General features: G+C 33.8%; 1 protein-coding gene across 1 annotated transcript in view; it reads left to right on the top strand.

Moving 5' to 3' along the window:
- The window catches only part of RALYL (RALY RNA binding protein like), a 265,286-nt gene that overhangs the window by 29,583 nt on the left and 211,334 nt on the right, over window positions 1-24,369 (top strand). Inside the window, exon 2 of the mRNA XM_058178841.1 lies at window positions 9,183-9,265. Coding sequence (XP_058034824.1) covers window positions 9,199-9,265 — 67 coding nt within the window. The 5' untranslated portion in view covers window positions 9,183-9,198. The remainder of the gene's footprint in view (window positions 1-9,182; window positions 9,266-24,369) is intronic.

The following is a 24,369-nucleotide window of genomic DNA, read 5'->3' as shown; positions in this document are numbered from 1 at the left end:
TGTGAAAAATGGTCGTAAGTAACTTTTTTCAGTGCTGTTGTAACTTTGAATGGTCATTAAATGAACTGTTGTAAGTCGAGGACTACCTGTATTTTTATAATATGATTGAGGCACACAAGATATAGAAATAGTTATCAAAGATAATCACTTGCCTTAATGTTAGTATATCAAATCAATGAGTGTATAGTATTAAGTTTTATTTTAAGTTTTTATTAAACTATGTGCACATTTGATTCGGAAATTATCAGTAGAAACCTGCTTCAAAGATGTGTCTGCTGATAGAGAAATACTTCTTCCAAATGACTCCAGAGGTCTTCCCATAGATGTATCTGCAGTAAACAAGTGTCTTGATAGATCCTATGCTAGCAGATGTGTTAGAAAAAGGGATGCAAATAAGGAAAAGACTCCGGACTAGCATCATATCTGCAGTAGTCATGTAGTTACATTAAATCCCAATGAAAATTCTCACCATTATACCTATTCCTTCAATCCCTTTCTATATGAGTTACGCTCACCACCATAAAATGGCATTTTGGCTAGGCTGTGAATAGGCATCTGCAAGGTGGGGCACAAGTGACAAAACTTGGATCATATCAGAAAAAAAAAACAATTTACTTGTGTCATAGTAAGTACGGTCATATTTTGATACCATGTCAATTAACCATAAGGTTTATTTTTTCATTTTAAAACAATTTCAGTTTTCTGTGTAAGGCGAAGAAAGGGTAGAATTGGTATGCAGCATTTAATGAGGTTTAGAATGCCTCATAAGTAAATACAGCATTACTGTAATTATTTTGTCTGCATTCAGTGTCTGTTGTTAAATAGTAGCATCTTTCGGTAATTGCAGACTCTTATCCTCAACAGTTTCCTTTAGTATGAATGAAACCAGAGAACTCTACATATAATATTCTTGAAAAAATACCTTTTAAAACAATAAATACTGAAATAAATTCTATGATACTAATCCCAAACCCTCAAGATATTTTAGGTTGGTATAATATAATAGGTAGCTGGTAGCTGAATATCACTTAGATAGGATTAGTATTTTTTTGTTGCTATTTTTAAGGTAATTCTCTAAAATTGTTTCTACATTTGCAGACATCTATACTAATGCATTTAACATAACTGAAATTTTATTTTCTCATAAATTCCTATTATTTTTTTTACCAATAATCACTTTTAGTCATCTAGATAACAGTTTAGTATATAACTTATATTAAGGATAATATTATTACATTGTATTTTATATTCACAACTACTAGCATTCAGATAGTCCTCAACTTACGACTACAATTGAGATCAGAATTTCTATTACTTAGCAAGGTAGTTGTTACATTGTTTTGGATAGTAAGATGAGTGGCATATAAACTACAAAATAAGTCGTGAGCAATTTTATGATTTTTTTTCTCATGGTTAAGTGAATCACTGCAGTGAATGCGGCTTCCCCCATTGACTTTGCTTGTCAGAAGCCAAGCTGGGAAGATTGCTAATGGTGATCACATTAACCCGGGAAGTTGCAATCAGTGTATATACATGCCCATTGCCAAGTGCCCGTATTTTTATCACATGACTGGAAATGCTGCAGTAGTCCTACGTGGAAGTAACTTATTTGAGTAGCATTGTAACTTTGAATGGTCCTGAAATAAATGGTGTAAGCTCTATCTGTATTAGAGAACACAATTTAGTCAATATTATGAGTTATTCTCATTTAAATTATTCTCATTTAAACCAAGATACTTCACTTATTTTACTGGTTAGTCTGCTAAACTCCAATGTGATTAATATCCTGTTTTCCACAAAATAAGATATCCCCTGATAATAAGCCCAATTGGGCTTTTGAGCACATGGCAATAGAATAGAATAGAATAGAATAGAATAGAATAGAATAGAATTTTTATTGGCCAAGCGTGATTGGACACACAAGGAATTTGTCTTGGTGCATATGCTCTCAGTGTACATAAAAGAAAAGATACGTTCATCAAGGTACAACATTTACAACACAATTGATGATCAATATATCAATATAAATCATAAGGATTGCCAGCAACAAGTTATAGTCATACAGTCATAAGTGGAAAGAGATTGGCGATGGGAACTATGAAACGATTAATAGTAGTGCAGATTCAGTAAATAGTCTGACAGTGTTGAGGGAATTATTTGTTTAGCAGAGTGATGGCCTTCGGGAAAAAACTGTTCTTGTGTCTAGTTGTTCTGGTGTGCAGTGCTCTATAGTGTCGTTTTGAGGGTAGGAGTTGAAACAGTTTATGTCCAGGATGCGAGGGATCTGCAAATATTTTCACGGCCCTCTTCTTGATTCGTGCAGTATACAGGTCCTCAATGGAAGGCAAGTTGGTAGCAATTATTTTTTCTGCAGTTCTAATTATCCTCTGAAGTCTGTGTTTTTCTTGTTGGGTTGCAGAACCGAACCAGACAGTTATAGAGGTGCAAATGACAGACTCAATAATTCCTCTGTAGAATTGGATCAGCAGCTCCTTGGGCAGTTTGAGCTTACTGAGTTGGCGAGAAAGAACATTCTTTGTTGTCCTTTTTAATGATGTTTTGATGTTAGCTGTCCATTTGAGATCTTGCGATATGATAGAACCCAGAAATTTGAAGGTTTCTACTGTTGATACTGTGTTGTCAAGTATTGTGAGAGGTGGAAGTATGGAAGGGTTTTTCCTAAAGTCTACCACCATTTCTACGGTTTTGAGTGTGTTCAGTTCCAGATTGTTTTGGTTGCACCACAAGGCTAGTCGTTCGACCTCTCGTCTATATGCGGATTCGTCATTGTCTCGAATGAGACCAATCACTGTTGTGTCATCTGCGAACTTCAGTAGCTTAACTGATGGATCATTGGAGATGCAGTCATTGGTATACAGAGAGAAGAGAAGTGGGGAGAGCACACAGCCTTGGGGGGGCCCTGTGCTAATTGTACAGGTATTTGATGTGATCTTGCTTAGCTTCACCTGCTGCTTCCTGTTTGTTAGGAAGCTTGTGATCCACTTACAAGTCTGTTCCGGTACCTGTAGCTGGTTTAGCTTAGTTAGAAGAATGTCTGGAATGATGGTATTGAATGCTGAACTAAAGTCTACAAAAAGGACCCTTGCATAGGTCTTTGGAGACTCAAGATGTTGTAGGATGTAGTGCAGAGCCATATTAACAGCATCATCTGTTGATCTATTTGCTCGGTATGCAAATTGCAAGGGGTCTAACAGCGGATCCGTGATGGTTTTCAGGTAGGAAAGCACTAGCCTTTCAAAGGTTTTCATGACTACAGATGTTAAAGCAACTGGTCTGTAGTCATTCAGTTCCTTGATGGTGGGCTTCTTCGGCACTGGGATGATGGTAGAGCGTTTGAAGCAAGAAGGAACATAACACATCTCTAGTGATTTATTGAAAATATGGGTGAAGATGGGGGCCAATTGGTCAGCACAGACTTTTAAGCAAGAAGGAGTTATCTTGTCTGGGCCTGGAGCTTTTCCTGGCTTTTGTCTGTGAAATAGGTCCTGCACTTCCTTTTCTGTGATCACTAGGGGTTGTGAACCCAATGAAATGGGGTCAGTTGTAGGAGGCTTGGCTGTTGTTGGTGTGTCTGAGATGGGGGTTGTAGAGATAGGTGGCTGTAGTTTCCTTTCAAACCTGCAGTATAACTCATTCAGGTCATCTGCCAGTTGTTGATTACCTTCAGCCTGGGAAGGAGGTTTGCCATAGCCGGTGATATTTTTAAGAGTTTTCCACATGTTTGCTGGTTCATTTGCTGAAAACTGATTCTTTAGCTTTTCAGAGTAGCTTCTTTTTGCTGCTCTTATCTCCCTTGTTAGTGCATTTCTGGCCTGATTGTACAGCATTTTATCACCTTTTCTGTAGGCTTCCTCTTTGGAATGTCGTAGCTGCTTAAGTTTAGGTGTAAACCAAGGTTTGTTGTTACTGTGTATTCGCAAGTTCCTTGTAGGTACACATAGGTCTTCACAGAAGCTGACATATGATGTTACAGTATCTGTGAGTTCATCCAGGTCTGCAGAGGTATCTTTAAAAATATTCCAATCAGTGCAGTCAAAACATGCCTGTAGCTTTAATTCTGATTCCTCTGTCCAGGTTTTCACTGATTTAATTATTGGTTTTATGGCTTTAAGTCTTTGCCTGTAAGCAGGTACAAGGTGAATCATGCAATGATCAGAGTGTCCTACAGCTGCACGTGGTAAAGACCGATAGGCATCTTTTAGTGTTGTGTAGCAGTGGTCTAGAGTATTCTTGCCTCTGGTGGGACAATTGACATGCTGAAAGTATTTTGGTAGTTCTTTCCTTAAGTTTGCCTTGTTTAGATCTCCCAAAACAATGGCCAGTGAATCAGGGTGTTTGGCTTCAGCCTCCATGATTTGGTCAGCTAGAGTTCGTAATGCCTTGTTTACACAGGCTTGTGGTGGGACATAAACAGCAATTAGAAGAAATGAGGAAAATTCACGAGGTGAATAGTAAGGTTTGCAGTTGATAATTAGAGTCTCTAAATTGTTGTCACAGAATTTGTAAATTATGTTAAAATCTTGACACCAGGTTGAATTAATATATAGGTATAAGCCTCCTCCTTTCTTTTTACCAGATGTTTCTGGAATCCTGTCTGATCGTTCAATTTGAAATCCTGGAATGTTCAGGCTGCTATTTTCAATTGATTCATTTAACCAGGTTTCAGAGAAGCATAGGACTGCTGAATTGCGAAAATCAGAATAGTATTTTTTAAGAGGAGTATTTCATCCATCTTATTTGCAAGTGAGCGTATATTTGTTAGGAAAATTGAAGGCAGAGGAGTTTTAATGTGACTTCTTAATCTGTTTAAGATCCCAGATCGTTTACCTCTTTTCCTTCGTTTCCGTCGTTTGGTTTTTTTAGTAATCCATGGCTCCGTGGGAATTGCCTCCTCCTGTGTTAGAATCTCCTCCGTGTTTGTAAAGACAGGCGGGGGTGAGAAAGAAAGCTGCTCCTTAAAGAAATGTTCCTTGAACTTCCGGGTTGGCTCCGCTGTGTTAAATGGCGGATTTCAGTCCGCCTGTTCTTTGTGATTCTGTGAGAGCTGTTTAGACAGCGTTAATCTGCTGTCAACAGCTCGTAAATCTCTGCCCTTGGAGGGAGGGAGGAGATGAGCATTTGAACTGAAGTTGAGCCCCCAAGAAAATCCCCAGAATGATTTCTGGTGGTTTGTTGGGAACGCTCCTTCTATAGTTCAAAAAAAGCTCCAGAATCCAGAACGCTTCTGCAAAAGCAGAACAAAACGCAGCGTCCATCTCCGTGACTGGAGAGGATTATTTGATAAACTGTCAACACGGAAAAAGCCGATTGCAGGAGGGCCGGCATTGGATTGTAAGATGATTTTAACTCCCTGACAGAGAAGTTATTCGTATTCAAGAGTGGAAATGAAGAAAGATGGCGTTTTGTGTTTTAAAAGTGAAAGCTAAGGAAATGCTGATTATAATTGTTGGCGTGGAACCTTTAAGAAGAAAATAACAAGATTTTTTTTTTTAAATGGAATTCTTTTTTTAAAAAATCTATTCTTTTTTTTTTTGTTATCTTTTTCTTACAGTGTTTAAGAAGAAAAACTTATTGGTTTTTTTTTTCTTTTTATTCCCCCCTTTCTTTTTTCTTCTTTTTGATATTACTTAGTTTAAAAATGGCTTTTAAGCAAAGAGATTTAACCACTTCTAAAATATTGGAAATTTCTTCACTTCAGGTACGGAAATTGAGAGAGGATATTAAAGAAAGTCTAAGGAATTTTTTACAGGAGCTTATGGAGGCTCATCTTTCAGAAATAGATCAAAAATTTAATGAAATGGAGAAAGAAATACTGGATTTTAAAGATTTGATGGAAGAGCAGAGCAGGGAGATGAAAAAATTAAAGGAATCAATTACCCCATTATTGTTATCTAGTACACAGACATAAGAAAGACTGAATGAATTTAACCAAATTAATTTAGATTTGCAAAGGAAAATAGATGAAGTTCAAATTAATTTGAATTTAGAAAATAAAATAGATGATATTCAGGTTAAGGCTGATAAAGCAGATGAAGAAAGGTTTATATTACAATATAAATTAATGGAATTATGCTATAAGGGTGAGAGGATTAAAAGAGGGTAAAGGAGAAAATTTGAAAGAGATTTTTATTCAGGCCTTTGCTCAGATAGAGGGAGTGGAATCAGAAGATTTTGAAGTTAATATTGAAAAAATTTATCGTGTTAATTCTTGGTGGGCAAGGCAGAAGTGTTTACCGAGAGATGTGGTTATTTATTTTACAAATAAGAGGATTAGGTATGGAATTTTGCAAGCATTTTATAAAAATAAATTTCAAATATTAGGACAAGATATAATAATGATGAAGGAAATTCCTCCTAAAATGTTAAGAAAGAGAAAAGAATTTGCCTTTCTGGTGGATGAGCTTAAGAAACATCAGATATATTTTAGATGGGAGGTTCCAGTTGGTTTAACACTGAATTATAAAGGAAGAAAGTATTTTCTCAACACAATCTGTAAAACACGAGATTTTTATACTAATGTATTAAAGATTGGGAATTCTTTATTAACAGATGTTAAGTTGAATGGTGAATAGATGGTGGAAAATGTGTAAGACAGAAGAAGGGGAGGGAGAATGTTTAACTCTATTATATATGATTATGGTTAATTTTTGTAAATGATTTATTGTGGATATAAATGTGTAATTTTAGGGGTACTATTTGATATATTTAAGGTATAAAGGAATAGGAAGATGGAATATTGTTTAACTTTGGAGGATAGATAGTAAAATTTAGGAATTTGGATTAAATATTATATTTAAGAGATGGATGTAATGTTAATTTGAATGTAATTGTTATAATAGATATATTTTGGATAAGTTATAGGTGTAATTTTAATAATGTTATTTGATATAAGTAAGGTAAAGTGAAGATTTTAACTATTACAATTGATATTTTGGATATTTGTAATATTATCTGTGGTATATAAATGTTAAAGATGTGAAAAGATGGACTATTGCTTACCCTTGAAGGTTGGACAGAAAAATTAAAGAAACTAAGTTGGAAATATGAATTATTTTTGAGAGACTGCTTAAGGAAGAAAGACATTTTAGAAGAACCCTTGGTGAATATTGGAAGATGGAATGTTGTTTTGATATTGATTGATGAAGGTTGGATATTAAAAATTATGTACTTTATTCAAGAACAAACACTAACTCAATCGGAAACTTCTGAGAACTCTAGGAGTGGAATGGTCTGATATATAATGGATTGGAAGAAAAGTATCTTCTTTGTCTCTGGAAGGGGAGTGGAGGTTTTAAGGAATGATTATGGATTATGATTTGTGCTAGATTTTAATTTTTGTTGTTAGTTTTATACCCTGTATTCGGTTCTCGGTAGTCATGGGGGGGTGAGGGGAGGAAGGGGAAGGAAGGGGGAGGGGGTAGAAAATGGATTGATAGTTAATGTACAAAAATGATTGAAGATGTATAATTAATGTAAAATCGGATCTGCCCGGCTACTACTTTAGAATGATGGGAAAGAAGGAAGTAGAAGAGAGAAGGAGGAAAGAGAAGAGGAGGAGGAGGAAAGGAAGGAAGAGGGGAAGAGGGAGAAGAAAGGAGCAGGGAGGAAAGAGGAGAGGATGTAGATAAGAGAGGGGGAGGATGGCTATGGAAAGTAGAAGAAGGTAGAGAAGGAGAGTTTAAGGAAAAGGAAGGGGGTGGTGACCGGGCAGACCCGATTAATTGTATATGATGGTACATTAAATATGTTAATGGATATGTTATTGGACAAGAATATCAAAATAAAACTTTTTTGAACAAAAAACAAAAAAAAAATGTTCCTTAATTTTTAGCAGATGGTCTCGTGAGTAGGAAATCCGTAGTGAGTCACAGAGAACAATTAGAAATAAAGAAACAATTAGAGAGCATTTCACCGAGGCAGCCTTCATCGGCGCCATCTTAGGTATATATAAGGCCAAGGTTAAAAAAATATAAGGCAGGGTCTTATTTTCAGGGAAACATGGTAAGAAATTTATATTCAAATTTTACTGCTCCATAAAAGCAGATTGAAAAAAATTTAGTGCTTACCCTGTTTTCAGTTGGCATGCTGTTTATACTGAACACCGAATTTGAAGCAAAATAGGGAAGTAGCATTTTATGAAATATTTGAAGTTGTTTCATAGTTAACTAGTTGTCATTCTAAATTCATGCTGATCTTAAATTTATCTACAGTTAAGTCATAAAGGTAAAACAAATTCAAAGGCAGAAATAATTTCTGTAGGATATCTTATTAAAAGTGCAGAATTTTTGAGTAACATAACATAACATAACATCAGAGTTGGAAGGGACCTTGGAGGCCTTCTAGTCCAACCCCCTGCCCAGGCAGGAAACCCTACACCATCTCAGTCAGATGGTTATCCAACATTTTCTTAAAAATTTCCAGTGTTGGAGCATTCACAACTTCTGAAGGCAAGTCGTTCCACTTATTAATTGTTCTAACTGTCAGGAAGTAGTACTTTTCAGGGCTGTGTTTCACATTTGATTTGACCTAGTAAACATAGCTCTGCTCTAAAGCTCTCTAAGTAGTTCCACTTGGGATCATAATCCAATTATGGAGGTCTATGTAATGGTGCTCACATAGGGCTTTGATGTGTTTACGTATGATCTGATTGAAATTGTTCATACCAGCAAGTTCAAGTGGCCTGATTCTGAAATAAGAGTCTAGATTGATAGATATATGTTCCAATTATTTTCATAAAGATCATAGCACATTTTTATCAATGGATTTTTTTCTTCATAATGTGGTTTTCTTTCTAACATGTACTTGTCTATCTACTTCCTGAGCCAAGTATACTCTGCATTACAATTTATTTTCTCAACGACAATTAATTCTTTATGATGCCATTAATGTCACTTCTTCTTCCCCCACTTAGGATATTAAGACTGCAAAAAATCCTTTTCCCCAAATTACTATATCAAATATCAAATATTAATTTATTATTTTTTAATATATTTAAATATTTATTTATTAATAAATATTAATTAATTAAATATTAAATAGTACTTTTTCCAAGCAAAATTAACATATTAGAAAAAAAAAATTCAAGGCTGATCTAAATCCTGAAATGGAATGTTATACAGATCAGTAACAATGAATGAATATTTGTGTCTTCCCTTTGTCAGTTGTGCTAGTTTACTGATGAACACAACAGAAGATTGCCTGGAATATCTATTCTGCATTCAGAAAATCCAGAATGTCTTGCCACGTATGTAAAAACAAGATTAATTGCTTTCTTATTGTATGCTTCTTATAATGGAATATCACATACAGGAAGTCTTCAATTTATAACAGTTCACTATTCAAAGTTAAAACAGCATTGAAAAGAGTAACATATGACCAGTTTTAACACTTAAGACCATTGCAATATTCACATAGTCATGTGATTAAAAATTGAATGCTTAGCAACTGACTCATATTTATGACAGTTGCAGTGTCCCAGGGTCATGTGTTCAATTTTTGTGAACCTCTGACAAGCAAAGTCAATGTGGAAGGCAGATTCACCTAACCATGTTACTAACTTAACCATTGCAGTGATGCACAAATGGTAGTAAAATGGGGAAAAATTCACTTAAGAAATGCTTTACTTAGCAGCAAAAGTTTTGGGCTCAATTATGGTCATAAATTGAAGATTAACTGTAGTTTGAGACATAGTTTAAGAGAAAGCAATCCATTTTATGAACTTATAGAAAAATAACAATTTAGTATTATAAATATTTTAGGGATAAAATATTAGAGATAAAGGAATACAATTTCTAGGAATTGTTTCTTAAAACATAATTTGAATAAACATGATATGTATAAAGCAAAAAGCACTAAATATTTCACTTTATATTACTATTTGCTTGTCTTTCTTGTCTATCACTTGTCAAAACAAGATTTAATTTTCAATTTTAAATATCTAATTGGAATAAATTAAGTATTAGAAGTAATAATTCATAAAATACAGAAAGAAATTTAATCTAAGAAAGTACATGAAAGCGACTATTTTGATTGCAAATAGCAATATCACTTAGACTTATATACTGCTTTACAGTGCTTTACAGCCTTCTTTAAGAGTCAGCATATTACCTCCAACAATTTGGGCCCTCATTTTACCCACCTTGGTAGGATGGAAGGTTGAGTCAACCTTAAGCCTGGTGAGATTTGAACTGCCAAATTGCAGTCAGTCAGCAGAAGTAGCCTGCAGTACTACACTCTAACCACTGCGCCACCGCAGCACAATAAGAACAGACATGGCACAAATAGCAAGGTATTTTGTTAACATATTACATTGATTTAGCATTTGGATATAATTACTAATTAGATAAGCATAAAGTTGTTTCTGTTATTAAGATACAATATGAATGTTATGCATAGGTGGTAGGTTCATAAGTCATTATAGCCTCTAATTTTCTCAATTTTTTAAAATGCAGGCAAGAAACAATCTGTTTTCGAAAAGTTTATTCTAAAAAGTTCTAATAAGTTTATTTTTCTTTTTAACTCCTAAAGAAATAGGAGATTGAGAATTGGAGCAGATTACTGAAATGGTTCAAGTCCTTTAAATGTGACTCAGGTCTCTGGATGTTTCTCATAATTAAAATGTACATGTTCAACTTGTCTTCTCTGCAGTTTATAGGCAAAATACATAACTGAAATTATGTATCCAGTTTGCTTGCAGAGTTTAATTCCTTAGTATGAAGGAGAAATCAGTAAATGCTGTTCTAGACAAACTTTGAAATATACTTTATTTTAAAGCCTCTCACTTTGATTCATTCCTTATCAGTATTTTTAATAGGCAGTCATGCAAATATATTTCAGTATTGCCTGTGGCATTTAATTCCAATTTTTTGGCTATATAATTCTTTAAATGAGAAGAACAAACATCTGATAAACTTAAATTATTTTTAAAAATATTTAAAAAATGAGAATATGTAAGGATACCACATGAAATGTTATAACTCTAAAATGGCTGTCTGGTTTATCCTAGAAATGTATTGTTCTGACTTTGAATTGATAAAACGGCTCATTTGAGAGTAAGAATGTCATAAGAGGAATACATTATGCATCTATCATAATACCTATGTAATTATTATAACTGTACTACAAATGCATGCAATTTATAGACTTATTCAAACTGTGTAATGCAGGACAAGATGGTTCTGTATTCCTTCATAAATAGGCTATTGCTTTAAAAGATCCCATAATACTTCCATGATGAAATTATCAATTTGGAATGCTGGGACAAACGTAAATCCATCTCATCTGAGTTATGAACTTGTATGCAAAGATATATACAAGAATAAGCAGTTCTTAGAAATAGTTTTAAGGATAAGTCTGCTCCTGTGGCTTTTGCATTTGAAAAAGAAGATCACAATGTGGGATAAAAGAATAAAGAGCCTTATAAGCAAAGAAGGATAGGATTGCAGAGGGAAGAACTATTATACTACTATATCTATACCAGGGGTCCCAAACCCTGGGCTGAGGCCTTTACATGGGAGATAGTAAATTACAAGTAAATTGAAGAGGTAATGTATGACCTTTAACGTTATTATCATTACCACCATTCCACTAACTTGTAATTCTTGAGAATGTGCAATGGCGAATTTATATATGTACATTTTAGCATGATCTTCAAGACATTTGCACTCACAAATGTAATTTACAAGGAATAGCTATGTTTTTCTGTATACATTAAAAATATTAACAAGAAAAGGCTATATGAAGAACTCTGCTAGATGGACAATATTCTATGTTGACCGTGGTCTCAGCATCAAGCCAAACAACTGATATGGTAGAAGAGTTGACACAATGCTTGGCAGTATTATAATACGGATAGAATGGAACAGAGCCAAACTAAATTTATCTTTAATTTGGATGATCTTGTATTACTCTGGTATTTGAATCCTTCTAGATAATAGTTCCTGTTCTAGATGGCAGCTGTGGCTATTTGGTGTGGTATTTTATGTATATTCAAATTATAAACAAATATAAAAACAGATTATGGACATTTTTATGATTAGATTGTCAAACACCCCCACGCCACCCTTTAGGATTGGGCAACATACAAATCAGGTATGTAAATGAATAAATTATTCTGGGTTGTAGAGTATTTATGATGCTCATCCAAAAGTTTTTAAGATATTTCTTCCATTGTTGTTCCCTGACAATGAGTGTTAAATCACAATATCTTTGCATCCACGGAAAGGATGGTAGATTTTGTGATCCAATTGCTTAATCCTTCTAACTCTCTAAATTGAATGTAATTTCCTCAAGCAAATAGTTAAATTGATACAATGTGCAAATATATGTGTATTGTTTTTGATCAATGGTAAGAGCTGAAAACTCTCACTCATCAAGCAATTCTTATTTATTTATTTATTTATTTAGTCACACAGTATATATAAGCATAAGCATGAAATAACTATACAATATATAAGCATATATATGAGTATGTAATAAATAACTATGTTAATTGGATATAACGAAAGGAAACAATAGGACAGGAACGGTAGGCACGCTTGTGCTCTTATGCACAAATATCTCTGGATGTTTGCAGGAAGATCTGGTTTGATATACCACAGACATTGGTGGGATTATGGTGGATGATTATTTTTTTATTACATTTTTTAATGCAGTTGCTGGAAGGTTTTAGCATTTATATCTATTTATAGGTTTCTTTGTTATTTGGAAACTAATGTAATAGCAAAAAATTCTTCCTTATATTTGTAGGGTCTTAGGCCGTTTCTGATGTTACTCAATTATCTTTGCTAATCATACCTTAATAGTTGCCCACTTTACTGTTTTCTCCTTTATCATATGGATTTTTCAAATAAGATATGGCATATTCAAAGGCGGGGGGAAAAAGCATGGTTCTTATTTATCATAATAGCTGCAAAAAGATTTCTTTTTGTGTTTGTTATTCTTGTTCGGCCATTTAACAATTGATAGACAATAAATATAGCAATAGAGACTGATAAATTAATAGCTACAAATGTTCTACAACTATATAATATAGATTGCCTTCTGTGAGATGAAAACAGTGTAGTTGTATTGTTGTGATTTTGCATACCTATCACTGAAGCCATTTACTTATTGATTACTTAATTACTTTTTTAACATGCCCAATCAAGAAGAGATGTAGGTGTCTGTTGCACATCTGTTTTTGCCTGCTCAACATCTAGGAAATGCTGAGGGGGTCTAATCAAACAATGATTATTTTCAATATGTTATAGTGAATAACATGGATATTATACCAACAAAACAACAGCATATGTATTTTACTGAGTTCAATAGTTCTGCTCCCAAATAAGAATAGATTGTCCCTTAAATTAGCAGGCCAATGCATTCATCCCAGCATGAACAAAAAATGTATGCTGTGAGGTCTTTCATTTATTTTCCATTTAGGGATTTATGTCTTGCCTTCAAACATGTATTTTCTATCAGCATGCTGCTTCTCTCTCTCTCTTTTGCTACTGCTTTTAAATGCCTATGGCTTTGCTAGCTGGGTCCAATTTATTTGATAATTTCCTGTTATGTGCAATTAATGTAGATTTTTTTAAAAAATGCAGCATGGACAATAAAATTCAAAGATGTTTTAATGCTTTCTATCCCATTTGCACTATTCTGCTTTAGGAAAAGAGAAAACTCTTCTATTGAGTTGGGCCAGCGGGTCCATTTAATAGCATTTTTCTTGGAATTTAGAAAGGATTCTCCTCTCCCCCTCTTCAAATGTGCCTTATGTGAAGCAGGTCCTCTACCATTGAACAGTAGCTTTTCCTCTCAACTGAGCTAAACGGGTGGGATTTTTAAGTCGGAGGGGAGGAAGACGTGGGAATATAAATTGGATAATTAATAGATTTAGGAGTTAAATATTCTCTTCCTCCTTTATTGCAAAGAATGCTATAATCAGTACTATGTTAATGCCTTTTAATCAAGTTACTGTCTTGTGACATTGTCGCTTATTGCAGTCCTATAAACACTTCAGAAGTAAATTCCACTAATTTCAATAGTTTTTTTTAAAGATAAAATAGTTATCACTTTTGATAATTATAATTATCAAAAGTAACGCTTTAAAAGTAAACTATTTGCTGCCTAATTAGGGTTGCTCTTCTAATTGTTTTCTCACTTTTTTTGAATATTTTTAAATGGAAAAGAGATAAGAAATATGGTTAAAAAACAGGTAAAGGATATAAACAGCAGGTTTGTAGCAAAATAGCTCACAAGTAAACAGAATAAGTGTCTCCTCCTTTCCTTCTCCTTCTCTTATTTTGTCCAGAACAATTCTTTGAAGTGAGTTGGACCCAACGTCATCCAGTCAGTTCTCAAATCAATGCAGGTAAATCACATATCCTATTCTATTAGTGACATTTTGATTAGGTCATTTATATTTAATTTACTATCAATATTTATTTGGTGATATCAAGGAGAGTTGAAATAATTTTCTTTTAAGGTTGTTTCTATAGGATTCAGGGCAAATTTGTATAAATGATATGTTCCATCTTAGCTAGACAGGTCATTTAAGGCTTTTTTTTTTCATTTTCATGACAAAATACACGAGAATTTGAATAATTTATAACTAACTTGTTATACAAACTATTATCATTTGAATTGTCCTATATATCATATCTGTTGTTTCAGGTTCGTTCCTTATATCAACTCTGGTCAATCTACATTTTGACTTTGAAGCTATGGGATTCAAAGAACAACATGAGCAATAATAATGTAATTCAGATTCTTTAACTATAATGGTTGAGATTACAACAAAAAATTATACCCAACATGATTTGCTGTAGTCATTCTTTTTATGGGTGTGCAATGCATTTATACAATGATTTTTATTATGAAAAAGATTCAAGTGTTATCCTTGCCATAGAAAGTCATTTGCATAATGCACAAATATATTTAATAATATTTCTAAAAGCTGTAAAGGTCTTAAATTTCAAAGGATTAATTTAACAATTTAGATATATTTGAACTATAAGCCCCCTGCCACCAGCTTAATAAAGCAAATCTGGAAACAATACGAGAAACACATTTAAAATAACAAGATGTGGATAAGCTCTTAAGCACTTTTTGTCATGGTTCCGTGAATATTTTAAAGAAATAATGCACCTTATCTATTGCAACAGTATTCTATGTTTTATGTATTAGTGCATTGTGATCACACTGGAAAGATAATTAGGTACACACTAATTGCACTTTTCATGTCAATTATTGCTGCTTCTTTCATCAATATTAAATGCTGTATTTTTCAAGAAACTCTTATATTTGGAAATATTGTAAGATGAATGTTCTGCCTTGCCTAGGTTTCTTGACATTGATATTCTGGGATGAGATTGGTCCTGTGTTTTTAGGCTCAAATGAAAAGCTTTTCATATTTGACTTAGGTCTATCATGTGTTGCCACTTTAAAAATTAATTTTATTTCTCACAAAACTCCACAACTTTAACTTCATTCATCAAAAGGGGAGGGGAGGAACAAATGATGGCCTGTGTACTGCAACATGCACAAACCATATGCACCATGATTTCACAACTCATGTTTTGCTTTTTCATCATTGTTGGTACCTTTTAAATCATTCATCTTTATGTGTATAGTCTCTCAAAAACAAGAAAATTATTACCTGAACTTGCTTTTGAAAAATAGATTTTGTACCCTGTTAAATTTGCGATCCTGGGTTGGAATGTACCGTATATACTCGAGTATAAGCCGAGTTTTTCAGCACATTTTTTGTGCTGAAAAACGTCCCCTCGGCTTATACTCGGGTCTATACGGCTTATACTCAAGTTTTTTTTTTTTTAAGCCCCTCGGCTTATACTCGAGTATATACGGCTTATACTCGAGTTGTTTTTTTTTCTTTTTTTCACATTTTACCGGACTGAAGCCCTGCCAGTGCAGTGAGAGGGCGGGGCGGGGGAGCCGCCAGCCTTCTCAGCTGAGGGAGGGAGGGTTTCCCCAACCGGTAGGTGCCTCATTTCCCACCCTCGGCTTATACTCGAGTCCCCAGTTTACCCCAGTTTTTGGGGTAAAATTGGGGACCTCGGCTTATACTCGGATCGGCTTATATTCGAGTATATACGGTAAGTGCAATTTGTAATTTCTTGGTTTGTGTATAAAACAAGGATTTTTTTTCACTAAAGAGGGCAGTAGTTTGCTTAATTGACACGTCATAAGAGTATGCCCTTTTAATTATTTACAGAAATTTTTGTACAAAATTCTGAAAGCCAATATTTTTTTTTTTTAGAAAATGGGATGCTTTTGTACTCCACTGTTTTTTCCATAACTTACATGTAAGAGGGAGAAGCTAAAACAAGAAAGTCATGAAATTTCTGATGTAACCTTTAAGTGGCCAGTAATGCATTCCCAATTGATTAACCATCATACCCTTTTCATGTGCTGAGTTCTATAATTGTCAACACGTAGTTAAAGCGGAGTGAACCTAAGGATTTGGATCCACATGATTATATATGTTTAACTCAATATGCAGCTGGTAGGTTACAGTCGTTTCTGAATATAAGCTGCCTGGGAAGGATACACTGGGGCAATATATGTCTAGTGTATACATATAAGATGAACATTATCAAAATGAATAGTCTTGTTTGGCTGATTTTTAATCACACTATTATTGTGTCTTCTGCAAAAATGTAGATGTTATTTATCTTGAAAAGTATCTATTATATGCTTTAATTTTATGAGGGGAAAAAAGGGAAGAAATAGTTTGAAGAAATGTATTCAGTACATTTCTTCAAGTTTTTTGTTCTGGACAATTGGAATGGATTGAATAAAAAAATAGTATGTAGTGATGCATATTGGTTAGTCTCAGGGGTGAAATGCTCCCGGTTCAGACCGGCTTGCACAATCTGGTAGCGATGGCGGCTGCTGGTTCGGAGGACCGGTAGCAAAAATCCGTGGCCCCGCCCCCTCTGCCTCTGCTGAGCCGCACCATCAGCAGAGGTTTTTTTTTTTACTTTTAAAAGCAGTTTTTTCTTCAGCCGAAACATGCCTTTAAAAGTAAAAAAAAGCCTTTGAGGATCCCGCCCCTCAGCTGACATCGGCAGAGCCTTTAAACTTTAAAAAAAATTTTTTGAAAAGGCTCCTCTGGCAATCACACCTGAGAACCTTTAAAAACATGTTTTCTGTAGAAAACATGTAGAAAACCTCCTTTTAAGAGATTTTAAGGCACTTACCTGATTACTGATTGACCGCATGATTTTTTTCCCAGCCCGAAAGCCCCAGTTTCACTTTCAGCACCAGACAGAATCAATCACTTAGCTAATCTATTTCATCTGAGCAACTAATGCTGGCTGGCTTTGCTGGCTGAGGAACTCTGGGAAGTCCACAAACCTTAAAGTTACTAAGGTTGGAGACCCCTGATCTAAAAAATATAAATAAATACAACAATAAAATAAAATATTTGTGCAGCTTTCTGAGATTTGGTGTGTTTCTGTAGTGTTTCACTCTAACTACACAAACACACAAAATCTCAGAAAGCTGTATGTGTATTTTGTGTGTGTGTGTGTGTGTGTGTGTGTTATGTTGTGTTGTGTTTTGTGTGTGTAAAGTGTGAAAGTTGGTTTTTGAGCTTTTTGTGGCTGTGTGAAGTGTTAAGTACAGCTGCTTTTACATTGTGTGTGAGTCAGTTGTGTTGTGTGTGTAAAGTGTGAAATTTGATTTTTGGTACCTCTTATTTTTTTTTATACTTTGTTTATTATTTTTATTATTTATTGTTATTGGCCATGCCCACCCAGTCATCTGACCACCAAGCCACACCCACCAATTAAGCCACGCCCACAGAACCGATAGGGAAAATTTTTAGATTTAGGTTAGTCTGGATATTTGTTTCAAATGGTCCAAAACTAAACTTCAGCATTCTATTCAATTTAGTTATCTACACAAATTATTTACACTATGTTTTTGAAATTAAAAGAATGAAATAAACACAGCAAAATATGTAAGGATCATGTCATTATGTGAGAAAGTATAGCTTTTGTATGGAGACATACCAGGATTATCAGTAGTTTCCATTTATTAACACTCTTATAAACACTTCTGTTTTTTTCAGTATTCGTAAGACATCTGTGTGTAGTTATGTAATATTTAAAATACATTGAGTAGTCATTATGCCAACATTAATCTGCAGATATTGCTGTCTACTTTAATTCTTGGTTTGTCCTTTTGTAAGCACTAATTGCACATGTCAACAACATTTAGTTTAGAGGAAGATAATTGCAGGCATAGCAAAGGAATATTCTTGGCAAATATATACTTGAAAGATAATGTCTTCATATTATTAAACTTTTATTCAATATTTTTGCTGACTTGAATAATTTGTCTGGTTTTAATCCTTTAAGCTTCAGTGCACATTAATAAAATATTATCTGCCATTAAATATTTTAAAATTTATAATACTAATTTGTAATCTAGATGTACAGTCACCATTTAAACTAGTGTATTCTGATTTAAAGAGTATAGAACGCAGGTTACCAACTGACATGGCAAGAGTGGTTCATTACTTATTGATAATTGGTTCTGTGAGTTAGAACTACATTTGAAATCTGAACCTATTATATGTATACTGGCTTATTTTGCTCCATTAACCAGCTGTGGGATCAGTTTTTAAAATCACAATGGAAATGAAAAAGCCTGTTTTTTAGTAACACCCAAACAGGATGTATTGTGTAATATAAAACTTTAGCAGTTTTGAATTAGCAATTAGCAATGTTTTAAACATGAGTTATATACCTGGTGTTATATTGTGCAATCTTTAAAAGGCTGAAATAAATTGGTAGGATATATTCTCTTACATTAATTTAGTGTGTGTGTGTATATGTGTATGTATGGAGCTATTATTACCAATAGTAAGTAGTTCCAGTACTGTTTTTTTAGTGTCTGTCTTTGAAGTGTAGTGCTTGAATAATTAAATATGTAGCACCATTAGAACTGAAAACTAGAACTGGGAACAACCTGGCCCCACCTAAAGCCCAGTGGATAATCTGCTGCTGAATTCCCTTTCTTTTTTTCTTTTGTATGCTGTATCTTTTATTACATATCACTTGTTTATTGCACATTAAGTACTTTGAATTATTTTAATAGTCAAGGTAGTATTTGAAACTTTAAATGGATCTTCATGTGCTGGCCTCAAGCTTGAGGAATCCCATATTTTTCCATGAGAAGAATTTCTATGGAACAAATGTATTTGTTTATATTAAAAGAATTGCAATTACTATTTATTTTGTGAAGGTGACAGAATTGAAGGAATTCTTGAATTCTAGAAAAATATGATGGGGTAATAATTATCATTTTGCTTACTCTAAACCATGCAAAATATTATAAGATTCCTATAATTTATTTTTAAAATTAAAACTCATTGAAAGCTTTGGCTTGTTTTAATAATTGATGAGGATGTTGATAACTTTTTTCTGTGTCATTTTTCTGATTCATCATTCTTTATAAATCCATAGGATGAATTGAAAAACCTACTAAAATAACCAAAATGTAGTTACAATATAACAGTGATGGCTAACCTTTTCGGCATTGAGTGCCCAAACTGGAGCACGCATGCATGTGCGTTTATGTGTGCGCGCTGGCACCGGAAACTCAAAGACCAGCTGGCCAGCAGAAGCATGCCTGTTTTTTGGGCCTTTTGGGGGCTGGAAAAAGGCCTGAAAACAGCCAAAAAACAGCCCAGAAAATGGCCTGACTTTTGGCCATTTTCCAGACCAAAAACAGCCTGAAAAATGACCTAAAAAACAACCCAGAAACTGGCCCCAAAATGGCCCGGAAAATGGCCTGGTTTTCTGGAAACCAGAATACCAGTGGGCGACAGCACGCACACTCACAGAGAGAGCTCTGCGTGCCACCTCTGGCACACGTGCCATTGGTTCGCCATCACGGCAGTATAATAATTTATTTTATTTATTTGTCAAATACAACAATATATATAAGTATAAGCATGAAATAGCCATATGAATTGGATACAATCAAAGGGAAAATTAGGACAGGAATGGTAGGCACGCTGGTGCTCTTATGCACGCCCCTTACAGATCTCTTAGGAATGGGATGAGGTCAATAGTTGATAGTCTTTGGTTAAAGCTTTGGGATTTTGGGAAGAGACCACAGAGTCAGGTAGTGCATTCCAGGCATTAACAACTCTGCTACTGAAGTCATATTTTCTACAATCAAGATTGGAGCGGTTCACATTAAGTTTAAATCTATTGTGTGCTCGTGTATTGCTGCGATTGAAGCTGAAGTAGTTTCGACAGGAAGGACATTGTAGCAGATGATTTTATGAGTTATACTCAGGTCATGCCAAAGGCAGCGGAGTTCTAAATTTTCTAAACCCAGGATTTCAAGTCTGGTGGCATAAGGTATTTTGTTGTGATCAGAGGAGTGGAGGACTCTTCTTGTAAAATATTTCTGGACACGCTCAATTGTATTAATGTCCGAAATGAGATGTGGGTTCCAGAAAGGTGAGCTGTATTCGAGAATTGGTCTAGCAAATGTTTTGTATGCTCTGGTTAGTAGTGTAATCTTTCTGGAGAAGAAGCTATGCAAGATTAAGTTTACAACTCTTAAAGCCTTTTTGGCGATGTAGTTGCAGTGGGCTTTGGCACTTAGATTGTTTGATATGAAAACTCCAAGGTCTTTGACGGGGTGAGGGTCATCTACAAGGTAATGTCCATCAAGCCTGTATTTAGTGTTTTGATTCTTTTTTCCAACTAGCTAATAATGGTTAGCTTCTGTTGGATGGGCAGAAAAGCTGCATTTTTGTATTAGTTTTTATATGTAAGAAAATTTGTCAGTCGTTATTATGTGCTTTAGATTATTTTAATCGTTGTTTGATTTTTGGGTGAGAAAATTCATGACAAACAGAAATGTATGGTTTGTGTTAAACTATATGGTTACTTCCTACTCACAACGAACACATATTTAATTGGAGAAAAATATGTATCTCTCCTTTCCCAGAAATCAGAAAACAACAATAATTTGTATTTTTGAATTTCATAATGATTATTTATTCATGTAGCTATTATACTTAGATACATAACAGATTTGTATTCAACTTTTTGGCCCTTGCTTTAGATGGTATTAAAGCTGTACTATAATTTTTCAGTACATTGAACAGAAATGGAGTATGGCATCAGAGACCATCTGATAAATTATATTTGACATATTTTTATTTGTATAAGATGGATTCTGACCAGCTGGTAATTGTTAATATTTTAGCAGTTCTATTTTGTGTGGAATTTTGCTTCCTTGTGCAATACTAATGAGGTGAGAGTTGTACTGCATCAAATTGACAGTTCTTACTTCTTTTGATGAGTGTACGATCTGTATTTTTCAAAGTGTTCCTTGATGGATATACTTACTTTTTGAAAGAAAGATTAATTTCTTAGATTTTTGTTGCTAAGTATTTTAACTATCATGTTATAATATTTATTAAAGCTAATAAGGATTATAAATATCAAAATAATTTGTATGAAATTTAAAACTGACCAATGACTAAAAACAGATAATAATCTTTTAAAAATTATATAAATCAATTTTATATCATTCTAATTAAATAAAAGAATGAATTACTTTCATTTTTATTTTCAAATAAGAAAATATGTTAAGTCAAATTTTCATTGTTTGTTAAGAAGCTATTGCATTTATATTAACATAAGTCTAAAAAATGTTAGACTTTCTGTTTTTCATTGTACACACATCTCTTCACACTGCATACAAAAAATATGGTAACACTTTCCAAATTATTATTAAAAAACTTATAAAGCTGTAACTCATGAAAGTTTATAGATTTTTAATAAATAAAATTTATTAACCAGAAAGATGCTATCAAAATCCTTCCAGTTTTTTCCTACTATAGGCTAACATAGCTCTTATATTGCAGTCTATGTTCTGCAGTGTCTCTACCTTATCACACTTCAGTTAAATCCCAGAACAAATTCCCTCCACAGCTGCTGTACAATGTCAGGAAAGAAACACATTTAAGGTGATCACAGCAGGTGCTATGTGTGCGTTCATGTGTGCTCTGAATCACATTTTGCCCTTCAAATCTGAATCTTTGTGCAGCCTTAATAAATTTCATAGGCAGTTGTTAAAAATAATTGTGTATATCTGTCAAGCAATGGACAATGACAAGAAAATCTAAAGACTAACCTTAAATATTTTACTGTGATAAAAGAAAATACATGCACAACTCCTTTTTTTATTATTATTATTAAGAAGTACTTTATCTTGAGGTACATTTAAATTATGGCTGAGAATGCATTCAATTTTCCTATAATAATTGCTTTTCTAGTTATAAGAGTAGGTATTTAATTAAAAGTTTCTGCAACAGGAGCAAGATAGTTTTCATGTTGTAACATATTCTGTATGCATTCTAGCCACATTCTTGTGTTAAAACGCAGTAAAATTGAATTGAATAGATTCAAAAATCTTTACTTTTGCTTGAAGTGTGAATATTCACACCAAAGCTTACACTGAGATCTTGTTGTTTAATAAATGACGTATAATAATAATAATAATAAATAAAGTATATCGGATTACGAAACAGTAACTCACACCTATGTATTGTGATTTGCAGTGCAAATTAGCTGGCATTTCAGTTATAATACAAACTAGAATTCCAGCATCCAGATAGAAACATATACTTTTCATATTAGCAGGTACTTCAAAACATATTATTAAAAACATACCTTTCTTAGAAAAGATATGGTCAACTATCTTTTATTCAGTAGAAATATATTGATTCAGCAGTATTCATGAGACCATGTAAGTCTTAAGCACACAGGAAATATTTTAGCTAGCATACCGGTTTTGTGGTGTTACTTTTCTGAATAAATCTTGGGCCCTGGTGAAATAATGCCAGGGTTATTAGTTATTGGCTGTATTTTAGTAAATACATCATTAGAATAGAATAGAATAGAATTCTTTATTGGCCAAGTGTGGTTGGACACACAAGGAATTTGTCTTTGGTGCATAAGCTCTCAGTGTACATAAAAATACATACATCAAGAATCATATGATACAACACTTAGCGATTGTCATAGGATACTAAATAAGCAATCAAATCATACTAGGAAACTAAATAAAACAATATAAATCGTAAAGATACAAGCAACAAGGTTATAGTCATAAGTAGGAGGAGATCGGTAATAGGAAAGATGAGAAGAATAGTAAGCATTTACTTAATGATACTCTTGTCCGTAACCTCTTAAATTACTCTGGAAATTAATAACTTTCCATTTATGAGCCCATGATATAGCAGACCATGATGTTTCAATTACTGCTGAGTAGGTTTGAAAGACAGCTTTCTTGTGGCAAAGGCTCTTCAAATGACATAATCACTAAAAAAAAATACTGTGCCAAACAGTTCCATTATGCTCATATTTTGTCTTCATGCTCTTACCAATCACTGTTCATGCACATGCGCTAAATAGAAATGCCATGGGTTTAGTTACCATCTGTTCCAGTTTTTTCTCTACTATGCACAGCTGCTGCATACTTACGTGCTGTCCCTGGAGAATTTCCTAAAGAATCTTTATGCATTGTTGCCCTTCTGCTCGGTGTCCTTGGGGGAGCCAGATTTCCTTGTAAATCAGGAAAAATTAAATAAAGATTAAAAACATAGGAATAAAAGTTTTGTCTTTTTCAAAAACATTTTTCCAATGAACAGTACTGAAAACCAATAGAGTATGCCTGCATCTTCCAACTGGAGACACATTTGAAGTCATTATATATGAGTTTATGGCTAAATGTACATACTAATCTGAACTTGTAATTCATTATTTTAATTATTATTCAAGATCCTTTTAAAACAATCATTTATATGACTTCTGATTATTTACCATTTTGGCAATATTTTTATATTGGGAAATGCCTTTCTTTGGTTTACACGTTCAACAATATATCTAATCTGATACATCTTCTGTGCAGTCATGTGACAACAAACATAAAATGCTGATTTCACAGAGTAAGCAGTACTGGCGTATTTATTCAGTAATCCCCTTTCTCTTAGTCATACATATCTCACATGTTTAGTCAGAACTAAAACTCATTCACAAAGATTCTTTGCCACCATAATTAATAGCTTCCTTTTTTTGTAGATTCTGCATCTTGTATTGCTTCCAGCATAGCAGAGCAGGAGGGGTTAATGATTAATTGCCCATTCATTTTCATTTATTTAATCAGTTTTATTATATACAACAATATGAAATTTTACAATAATTGTTTTCTTCCAATAAGAAACAGAAACCAGCTAATTAAAATTACAATAATAGCACATCTAGAAACATTTTCTGGGAGTGCTAAAGTGTTTGGGAGATCCAT

The sequence above is a fragment of the Ahaetulla prasina genome, chromosome 3, assembly GCF_028640845.1.
Source record: "Ahaetulla prasina isolate Xishuangbanna chromosome 3, ASM2864084v1, whole genome shotgun sequence".
Classification (NCBI taxonomy): domain Eukaryota; kingdom Metazoa; phylum Chordata; class Lepidosauria; order Squamata; family Colubridae; genus Ahaetulla; species Ahaetulla prasina.
This window is presented reverse-complemented; position numbering and strand designations above follow the sequence as displayed.